Raw genomic sequence first — 11,523 nt, 5'->3', positions numbered from 1 at the left:
TTTACAGATATAACCTGATATTTGGTAACTAAGGAACATTCCTTCTCACTCTGTGTGCTGCTAATTTCACAGGCAAAGCAGGTGGGAATTGGAGCTGACAAGAGGTTGGCAGTGTGATTGTAACACTCTGTTAAGGACAGCAGTGGGAAGGGGATAGATTGTAACAAGTGCTATCTTGGTCCCTGGTGGCTGATCAGAGAAGTGGCAATGAACAGTCTGTCCATGGCTGCATAAGGTGCTTGACCTTAAGGATGCAGCTGATTCTACAGGTCTAATCACCGATTTGCTGTAACAGATCCCCAGTTTGAAGGAACCTAGATCAGTTTCATTTGGAAGATGTTAATTTCACTGATGCTTTGCTTAGATAAAAATAATTCAAAAAATAATTTAAAAAATCCTGCTTCATTATGTGCTTGTTAAAAACCACTCCAGTTAGCAACACACCTATTAAAAAGAAATCCCTCCAGTTAGCCATGCAGAAACTGTGACTCTAGAGAGATTTAAAGGAGGTTACACTGGTCATTAAAACTTCATGTGCCTTAATCAGCACTCAGGAATGTTAAACCCAGCTGAGACCTGGGCACTGCCTGGAGATTTAACAAGCCTCTCAAGGAATTATGGGCCAGTGGCAGAAAAAGTTACTTGTTATTTTAATGGATCCCGTCGAGGGCCATTAGACTGGAAACACTGTTGGTAAATGCAGGTCATAGCAACAATCCCATTGGAGCTGATTAGAAGAGAAAGTCAAAGGCATTGATTGAAGTTAGACAAAGGAAGGGATGAGTCTGTTCCTATGGCAAGTAGCCCCCAGTGGTTAAAGTGAAATGGTCAAGCCCTTCACTCCCATCCCCTGTGAACAGCAATCCCTTCCTTCATAAATTCCATCAGACCCCCAGAGAGTGAGGGAATGCAAGGGGGAGGGATGGCTGCAATGAAACTGGCATGTAAACAGATCGCAGATTCCCACTTGGTTAGCCAACGCAGCACAGCCCAGGTATGGGGAGAAAGAGGCAATTTCAGATTTCTAGGTCTCAGGAACAGAGTTCAGCCAATGTACCCGGGTTGTGACAGGCTTTGCTGTGCTGCCCACGAACCCCAGCTCTGCCAGTGCCCCTCAGTCCGAGCCCACAGCCCCTTCCACTGTTCCATCTCTGGGTTCACACACGCACAGTTCTGTTATTGCCCCTGAGTCCTAGTCTGCAGCCCCCTGCTATCCCAGCCCCGGGCTGCCCCACACACATCTCTGCTGAAGTCCATTATTCCTAACACACAATCCCTCTGGTATCCCAGTGTTGGCTCCCTTCACAGCTTTGGTGAGATGCCTCAGTCCTGAGATATCACACACAACACTGACAGTGCTCCTGACCCTCTGTTAGTCAAGTACACACACACACCAACAGGGCATAACACTGACACCCAGTGATTCCTGCGTAGAGACGAAGGCTGATTTATCCTGGGTTTAAGGCACTTGACTGACCCTCAGACCTCTCAGCTCAGTTCCTAGCTTTGCCGCTGACCCTGCATGGGGCACTGAGAAGGTGACTAAGGTTGAAGTTTACAAATCAAAATTAATGGGAATTGTGTCTCCAAATCCCACAAGCAGGCTAGAAAAAACACAACCTTAAATTATGTGGCAGCACAGACCTTCAGCTGATAGAAACTGACTTCAGCTCCGTTGGAGTCAAGGGGGCCAGATCCCCAGCTGGTGTCAATGGGCTCCTTGTGTGACTGTATGTAAATCACTTAAGCTTCCCCATGCCTCAGTTTCCCCATATGTAAAATAGGGATAATTGCACTTCTCACCCTTACAAGAGTGTGGTGACAAAGTCTGTTCATGGCTGAGAGATGCTCAGAGACCACAGTGATGAGGCCTATGTAAATACCTGGAACATTTAGGTAGGTAGATTTACAGCATCTGAGGTCCAGCTTTTTTTGCCTCAGTTGCCCTCCATTTAACATAGGGATAATCCCTTCTCCCTACCTCACATGAATGATGGGAGGTTTATATTTATCACTGGTTGTTGTGTGCTCACAGTCTACCTTGCTTGGAAGCGTTTAGCTACCTAGCTAGACATTGTAATCCCAAACAATGGGCCCCAACCATTCTGATTTAAAAAAACAAGCTCCCTTTGGCCTCAGTGTTACTAGGACTGGGGCCTACATGTGTTACTTGCTGATGAATTAACAATAGAGAGGCAAATCTCTGCAGGGCACTGTGATCCCATCCAAATTTCAAGTGTCCCAACATGGCTATTTGAGCTGTTTTGGTTTAGCAATTTTAGACACAGACTTTAAGGCCATCATGATCCTCTAGTCTGACCCGTGCCTTGTGCTGTAAAGGAAGGCAATAAACCCCAATCTGCCAATCTGACCTGGGGGACAATTTCTTCTCAACCCCAAATATGGCAATCAGTTAGACCCTGAGCATGTGGGAGACCCACCAACCAGACACCTGGGAAAGAATTATCTGTAGTAACTCAGAGCCCTCTCCCTCTAGTGCCCCATCTCTGGCTGTTGGAGCTATTTGTGAATAGCAGTTGCAGATGGGACAAACGCCATTTTGACTGACAGACAGGAAGCATTTGGAAATGGATCATGATATAAAAGCAAAAAGAAGAGACTGAGAATACAGTTCATGTCAACGAAATTCTGTTGGCTTTATGTGATCACTAGAGAACAGCAAAGGGTAAGAAATGAGAAGGAAACATTATTAAAGGAAATGGATGGAAGGAGACAATAATTCATAGAATTTAAGACCAGAAGGGACCACTGTGATCTGCTAGTTTAACCTCTTGTTTAACACAGGCCATAGGACTTCTGCAAATTAATTCCTGCTTCAAATCTACTACTTGTTCTTGAACTAAAGCAGATCTTACAAAAAACACATTTAGAAAGAGGCAACTCCTCTGTTAAATGATAATGATGAATATGAAAAAAATACATTGACCATTGCATTACTATTGTAATTTATTAATTATTATTATTATTACTAACACCTTCTGCTATTGATAATCATCTAGTGAGTGATTTTAGAAGTAGTCTAAGTCAACTCCAGCCCATATATTAGTCTAGCACCCAGAGGCCCTTGCTGAGATCTGGGTACCATTGTACTATACCCTGTATGGAAACAGAGTGAGAGAGCGTCCCTGCACCAATCAGCTTACAGTCTAAATAGAGAGGGCAGACAAAGGGAGGAAATGGAAACTGAGGCACAGAGAGGGGAAGTGATTTACCCAATGTCACACAGCCTGCCAGTGGAATATAACCCAGGAGCTCCTGGTTCAAATTTTAATAGAAAAAAGTTTAGAATATAATTCGTTTGAACATGAGAGACACCCCATGCCCAAAAGAGCTTGTAGGTAGGCTTGGAAAGTTTAGATTTTTAGCAGTAATGTCAATAAAGGTCAATTTGACTGAATACACACAAATGGGCCAACAATATTTCCATTGATAATAATGGAAATTTACAGATAGACAAAATAAGAAAAATGCTGCTTGAGAGCTTAGCGTTCAATTTAAGGGTATTTACTTTGCGTATTTTGACATAAGATGTTAACAATTTGTGTTTTAATGTTCATAGAGCTTTAACTTTTTGAATTTCAGTTTTCTATTGTCTGACCCCTCCCCCCATTATCTCACCCCAATAGTTTCCTGCAATTATGAAAACATAAAAATCAATAAAAATGAAAAAAGTGATTAAAATATGCATCAATTTTATTTGTTGAAGTTTTAAAAAACTAAATCAAATTCTGCCAAGCCTACTTATAATGGAAATAGACAACACAGACAAATGGTGGGAGGGAAACAAAGGCCCAAAGAAGTTAATGTTACTCTTCTTAGTTTAATGTAGTCATTTAAACATATGAGGAGGATAGGAAATGTCATGCTTTCACAGGCTTTATAGTGTTTAAGGCCAAAAGGGACAACTAGATTATTTAGGCTGATCTCATCCTGTATAATACAGGCCATTAAGTTTCATGCAGTTACCCCTTTGTAGAGCTGGGGGGAAATGTTGGATGATTATTTGTGGAAAAATGCAAATTCATTCAACCCAAACTATTCACAAATTTTACTTGAATTTGCCAAATAGTTGTTGACAAATTTGTGAGAGGGTGGAGGGGACTTAGGGGCCTTTCAGAAAACAGCAGTGCACTTCTTGTAATCTTTACCCCAATGGTTAGGACACTGGGATGTGGAAGATCCAGGTTTAATTCCCCCCTCTGTGTCAGGGCTGTGACAAGGGTAGCCTGTGTGCACTGGTAAGGTGATGAGTAACAGGGTCAGGAGTGAGCCGGGTCAGATTGCCAGGAAGTCAGGGTCAGGCACCAAGTTGCAGGTAGCAGGCAAATAGCAGTCAGGGTTGAGCCAGGTCATGATATCAGGAAGTTGGGGTCAGGTGCCAGGTTATAGACAGCAAGCAAATAGCAAAGTCAAGGACAAACTAGAGTCAGAAGCCAAAGTCTAGTGCCTACAGGAAGCAAAGTCTGGAGCAGAGAGAGTCAGGCAGTCTGCACTGTTGCTCAGAGAGCGCCCCGACACCCCCCCCCCCGTCATGGCTCCCTGTTTTAAATATTAGTATCAGCCAATCAGTGGGCTGCGAGGGGCCAGCACTCAGGCGCTGCTGAGCCGTATTTCCTGCCCACCATAAACTTTCAATGGCAATATGGAAGCATCAGTAACCCCCAGCCCTTTTTGTCCCAGGTTCTGGCCTTGAAGGGTGTTACATCCTGTGCCTCATAAGGAGGCAGGATTGGCACTGAGGTCTCCCATATCACAGAAGAATACCTTAGCTACTAGGCTGTCTTCTGACACTGGCCAATGCCATGTGCTTCAGAGGGAATGAACAGAACAGGTAACCATTGAGTGATCCATCCCATCGCCCATACCCAGCTTCTGGCAAACAGAGGCTAGGGACACCGTCCCTTCCATCCTAGCTAATAGCCATTAATGGACCTATCCTCCATGAACTTATCTTGTTCTTTTTTGAACCCTATTATAGTCTTGGCCTTCACAACATTCTCTGGCAAAGAGTTTCCCAGGTTGACTGTGGGTTGTGCGAAGAAATATTTCATAAGAAAATAAGAACATAAGAATGGCCCTACTGGGTCACCTCAAAGGTCCTTCTAGCCCAGTATCCTGTCTTCCAACAGTGGCCAGTGCCAGGTGCCCCAGAGGGAATGAACAGAACAGATAATCCTCAAGTGATCCATCCTCTGTTGCTCATTCCCAGCTTCTGGCAAACAGAGGCTAGGGACACCGGTCCTGCCCATCCTGGCTAATAGCCATTGATGGAACTATCCTCCATGAATTTATCTAGTTCTTTTTTGAACCCTGTTATGGTCTTGACCTTCACAACATCCTCTGGAAAGGAGTTCCACAGGTTGACAGTGCATTGTGTGAAGAAATACTTCCTTTTATTTGTTTTACACCTGCTGCCTATTAATTTCATTTGGTGACCACTAGTTCTTGTGTTATGAGAAGTAGTAAACAACACTTCCTTATCTACTTTCCCTACACCAGTAATGATTTTATAGACTTCAATCATATCTCCCCTTAGCCGTCTCTTTTCCAAGCTGAAAGGTGCCACTCTTATTAATCTCTACTCATACGGAAGCCATTTCATACCCCATATCATTTTGTTGCCCTATTCTGAACCTTTTCCAATTCCAATATATCTTTTTTAAAATGGGTTGACCACATCTGCACACAGTATTCAAGATGTGGTGTACCATGGATTTATATAGAGGCAACATAATATTTTCTGTCTTATTATCTATCCCTTTCCTAATGATTCCCAACATTCTGTTAGCTTTTTTGACTGCCACTGCACATTCAGTGGATGTTTTCAGAGAACTATCCACACTGACTCCAAGTTTTCTTTCTTGAATGGTAACAGCTAATTTAGACCTCATCATTGTATATGTATAGTTGGGATTATGTTTTCCAATGTGCATTACTTTGCATTTATCAACATTGAATTTCATCTGACATTTTGTTGACCGGTCACCCATTTTAGTGAGGTCCCTTTGTAACTCTTCGCAGTCTGCTTTGGACTTAACTATCTTGAGTAGTTTTGTATCATCTTCCAATTTTGCCACCTCAGTGTTTACCCCTTTTTCTAGATCATTTATGAATATGTTGAGCAATACTGGTCCCAATACAGACCCCTGAGGGACACCACTATCCATTCTGAAAACTGACCATTTATTCTTAAACTTTGTTTTTGTTTTTTTAAAAGTTACTGATCCATGAGAGGACCTTTCCTTTTATCCCATGACAGCTTACTTTGTTTAAGAGCCTTTGGTGAGGGACCTTGTGAAAGACTTTCTGAAAATCTAAGTACACTCTATCCGCTGGATCACCTTTATCCGCATACTTTTTGACTCCCTCAAAGAATTCTAGTAGATTGGGGAGGCATGATTTCCCTTTACAAAAATCATGTTGACTCTTCCCTAACAAACTGTGTTTGTCTATGTGTCTGATAATTCTGTTCTTTACTATAGTTTCTACCAAATTGCCTGGTACTGAGGTTAGGCTTACCAGCCTGTAATTGCCGAGGTCGCCTCTGGAGCCTTTTTAAAAAAATGGCATCACATTACCTATACTCCAAATATTTGGTACAGAAGCTGATTTAAATGATAGGTTACATAATACAGTCAGTAGTTCTGCAATTTCATATTTGAGTTCCTTCTGAACTCTTTGGTGAGTACCATCTGGTCCTGGTGACTTATTACTGTTTAGTGTATCAATTTGTTCCAAAACCTCCTCTAATGACACCTCCATCTGGGACAGTTCCTCAGATTTGTCACCTAAAAAGAATGGCTCAGGTTGGGGAATCTCCCTGACATCCTCACCTGTAAAGACCGATGCAAATAATTCATTTGGTTTCTCCGCAATGGCCTCATCCTCCTTGAGTGCTACTTTGCACTGTGTTCTCGGTGGCCCCACTGCTTGTTTAACAGGCTTCCTGCTTCTGATGTAATTTAAAAATTTGGTCCAGAAGGGTATTAGCTCCCAGTTCCCAGCTCTTGTCTCTAGGAAGTATTTTCTCTCTGAGACAATAATGGAAATCTGGACTCCTAGGGCATGTCTACACTGCATTGTAAACCCAGGTCTCTGGGATCTGGGCTTGTAGATTTAATGTTTCCAAGCCCACACTTAAGCACCCACATTGCACTGTAAACCTGGGTTTACCTGGGTCTCACAACCAGGATAATGCATCCATACTGCATTATGCAGACCTTCTGATTTGGGTCTGTGGCCTGAGCTGCGTCCACGCTGCAAAGTGATAGGGGTTGGGCCCATATTGCAATGGGACTCAGGTGCAGACCCACCCCCATTCCAGACTCGGCAGGATTGAATCCTGAGGGCTTGCTGACTGAAGTCAAACTGATTTGTGTGTGGATGGTAAGGGGGCTTGGGCTTAACCTGAATCTGAGCCCGGGGTAAGTATGCAGTGTAGACGTATGCATAATATCCAAAACACACTTATCTGTCTATGGTCTATGCCTACATAACCTTCCTTATGGTATTATCTGAGCACTTCACAGTCTTCAATGTCTTTGTCCTCATCATGCTTCTGTGAGATAGGCAGTTACTGTTATAGCCTGATGCCCGGAGAGAGACGACGGGCCAGATTTGTAAAAATGTTCAGAGGTGTTTGGCCTATTATTGCAGGTAGGTGACTAGCGAGGTTTTCAAACGTGCCTGGTGACAAGATTTTTAAAGGTATTTAGGTACCCATGTATTTTAAAAAAACCCACTAGGCCCTAGGTGCTTAAATTTCATTGCTTTCAAATGAAGCTTTAGAAAAACAGGCAGCTATCTGCAACTTCAGTCACCTAAATACCTTTGAAAATCTGGCCCTATGTGATTTGCTGAACATCACATAGGAGTCATATGGCAGAGCCGTGAATGGCCTGTAAGTCTCCGAAGCATCTAGCTAGCTCTGTAATGCTCCAACCATCCTTCCTGCCTTACAACACCACATACAAATTCACTCTATGTTATGAGGAAAGAGTGGGTGGGGACTGTCCAGTGGATAGAGCAGGTTGAGTCAGATTTCCATCTTTTGCCTCCTTTCGCCTGCAAAGCAAACTCCCTTTGAGTCAGCATTTCACTTAAAATATCACATGTTGGTCCAAGTACATTTATGCACATAGGGCCCCATCAGTTGCATAAGTTGGGGTAGAACATAGCAGGTTTTTGCAAATTCTGTTCTGCAGAAGGGATCTCAGGGGACAGCTGGGGGTGTATCAAGGGAGGAGGTAGGGTCAGGTTGTAGTCAGGTCCTTTCTCACCCATTCACCACAAAGTGCATGTGTAAAAACTGAGGAGAGTGAAGATGAAAGTCTGGCAGACAGACTTCCTAACACCACATTTCTCTTTAGAGACACTAGCTCATGCCATAATATACAGGCTGGGTACTGCCGAGTCCTTTCCAACTCAAAGGTTGTTGATACAGTTCAGGGCAAATGCACCTGTGTTCCCCCTCCATGGCCCCTTGAGGGCACCCACTCTAGGCTTCCAGCTGTCACCTCTCTTGGGCAGAGGCCCAGGTCCCAATCCTATTTGACAAGGGGTTTTCCAGATTGCATTGTCCCTGCCTACACTGTGTTATCCCCAGCAAGCCAGACTGCCTAAGCAGGCCTGCCTCTGTGTTTTGCTTTCTCTCCAGAGGCTTACAAAGAAAATAATTGACAGCAGTTGTAAGACAGCACATCCCTTTCCAAGCACGTACATTTATTCTTACAGAGAAAACACATACAACAATTAAATTCCCTATATGTATGTTAACAGTTTACCAGAGGTCACCCTTCAGTCTTATGGGGCCTCAGTAGGCCAAAGTCCTTCCACCCCCTGCTAGGAAGGATTTGGGGACCCCGGAAACTGAAAGTCCTGTCCCTTTGCTGGATCAGAAGAAAAGCCCTGAATCGATTAAAACCTAGGCTATTTGTTCAAAAGTCCTTTCTTAGTCTGTTAGGTGGTGGATAATCCAATTTGATCTAGTATACATGAGCCTTTCCAGGTGGGGGTACCTCTCTGGAGGTGTTACACCATGAGTGAATTTGCCTAATCACCACCCCACCTCATTTTTAGTTCCTGCAGGGCTGATGTCACCCTCCCACATGGAATTACAGACAGTGCCTGGCCCACAATGATGCATCAACTTACTACAATACGATCTCCCAAAGATATTGCAGGAAATTGCAGAGATATCACAGATATCATTAAAGAGAAAAATAAAGTACTTTTCAATGAAACTACATGAATACACATTCTCAGTCCATTGTATGAGCTCAGGCTATTGAAACACTCAGTTCTTCTCTGCATCTTTATTAGCTAGCTAATGAACATCACTAACACGACTTGAGTATATTTTCCATAGAGCCATTTTCACTTCTTTATTTTTCAGGCTGTAAATGATGGGGTTTAACATGGGAGTTAAGATGCTGTACTGGATGGAGAAGAATTCATTTAGAATCACAGAGGGTGCTGCATTGGGTTTCATATATTGGAAGAGAGCCGTCAGGTACAATAAACACACCACGGTGAGATGGGAGCTGCAGGTGGAGAAGGCTTTACTCCTGCCTTCTGCGGAGTGTATCCTCAGGATGGTGGAGATGATGTGAATATAAGAGACCAAAATGGGGATGAAGGAGCTCAATCCAAATATCACAACGGATGTAAGAAGAACCACTTCATTGGTGAAGGTCTTGGTGCAGGACAGAGCTAGCAGTGAAGGGAGCTCACAGATGAAATGATTGACTTCATTGGGTCCACAAAAATTTACGTTTAATAGAAAAAGAGTGTTGACAAGTGCAAAGAAAAAACTCATTGTCCATGCACCAGCCACCAGCTGACGGCAGACTCGCTTGTTCATGATGTTCACATAGTGCAGTGGATCACATATGGCAGCGTGTCGGTCATAAGCCATCACTGAAAGCATGAATCCTTCAGTACACCCTGACAATATAATAAGGAAAATCTGTGCAAAGCAGCCATAGACTGAAATAGTTTTCCGCTTTGATAGGAAGTTCTCCAGCATCTTGGGGATGGTGACAGAGGAGTAGAAGACATCAAGGAAGGATAGGCAGAAGAGGAAGAAGTACATGGGTGAATTAAGCTGAGAATCAGTCCTTATTATCAGCATGATCATCATATTCCCCACCAGGGTAAATAAGTAAATAACTAAAAATACCAGGAAGAGGAAAATCTTGAGCAGTGGGTCATTGGAAAGTCCCAAAAGAATAAACTCAGTCACATTGTTTTGACTTTCCATTGACTGTTGCACATGAAGCGATGAGCTGAGAGAATGGGGAAACAATTAAATTAAATTAATTGACATCCTGAAAGGGGTGATCTGAGCTATAAGAAACCAGGGAATGTGACAACCTATATGCATTGCTATCAAAGGGAATCAGGCATTTTAACATGGGTGGTAACCATTTACAGTGACACAGTTCAGCTGGGTAGTTCTCAGAGCTTTCTATATTATGCATCACTTCCTAAGATGCAGCTTTTACTTTGAACGCTTCCCAACTAATGGTCACAATCCTTTATCCCAGAGATTCCCTGAATTGGGTAGAACCCTTGTACTTCAGTCACTTCTCGGAGCTACAGCACCCACATGTTTTAAATACCTACCCCCCCCCCAAGTTTGTCTTTGCTGCACAAAGGAGGGTGTTTTTCATTGAGATAGATAACTTGAGATAGCTATTGCCATTTAAAGAGACAAGTCACAGGTAGATCATCATGTAGCTAGTCAAAGTCAACCCTTTACTCCATCCCCACCCCCACCCCGAAGGCCCCCTGGTGTTCACCTCTAATAGCTATGCTGAGGTATTGTGTAAATGATGTAAATCAGGAGTAACTCCATCAATATCAATAAGGTTACCGTGGTTTGTGGAATTTTGCCCAAATTGTCCATAGTGCCTAGAGAAGCAGATCTGAAAATAACAAAAAGACCTCTTTTCATATTGTCTTCCCTATGCTTGGCATTCCCCTATGACTCCTAGATAGATATGACCCAGCCTGGCTGTCTCCTGTTCTTTCTGGGCACCAGGCTTGCTCACTGCAGTTCCAGACTCGCAGTAAATCTGTTTGTTCATCTGTCAACCTCCAGCATGGTGACCATCCCCACGCTTCCCCCCACCCCGCCACCACGAGGGACACTTTATAGAACATCAGTGTTTTTTGACCTCTCTCTTCTCATCCTTGGTCAAACAGCCCTCTCCCCATGGTAGAGGCTGAGTGGGTCCCTCTAAATGAGTATAAACCTGGCAGTTAAGTTTGAGGAGACGTTTTCTATCAGTGCCATTGTTGTACCCTCTCTTAGCACCCCGTCCCCTCTATTACAGCCTTCTTCCATTGGATTTCATGCATTGAGGCAGATAATACCAAACTGACCAGGAAACAGAATCATACGTAATATTAATAAGAAACAATACAGATGATTTCCTGATTTATCACCTAGGAGAAGCCCAACTGCAGGCTACAATGTAAGAAATATATATACTGTTC

General features: G+C 43.3%; 1 protein-coding gene across 1 annotated transcript; it reads right to left on the bottom strand.

Moving 5' to 3' along the window:
* Window positions 1–9,346: 9,346 nt before the first annotated feature.
* LOC135886182 (olfactory receptor 8S1-like) lies at window positions 9,347–10,282 on the bottom strand. Its single transcript, XM_065414036.1, has one exon. The coding sequence runs from the start codon at window positions 10,280–10,282 to the stop codon at window positions 9,347–9,349; it is 936 nt and encodes a 311-aa protein (XP_065270108.1).
* Between the last annotated feature and the right edge of the window lie 1,241 nt (window positions 10,283–11,523).

Source organism: Emys orbicularis, chromosome 12 (assembly GCF_028017835.1).
Source record: "Emys orbicularis isolate rEmyOrb1 chromosome 12, rEmyOrb1.hap1, whole genome shotgun sequence".
In the NCBI taxonomy this organism is placed as follows: domain Eukaryota; kingdom Metazoa; phylum Chordata; order Testudines; family Emydidae; genus Emys; species Emys orbicularis.
This window is presented reverse-complemented; position numbering and strand designations above follow the sequence as displayed.

Bases quoted from the DNA above. Each gene is read 5' to 3' on its own strand.
- LOC135886182 (XM_065414036.1), bottom strand. From the start codon at position 10,282: ATGGAAAGTCAAAACAATGTGACTGAGTTTATTCTTTTGGGACTTTCC.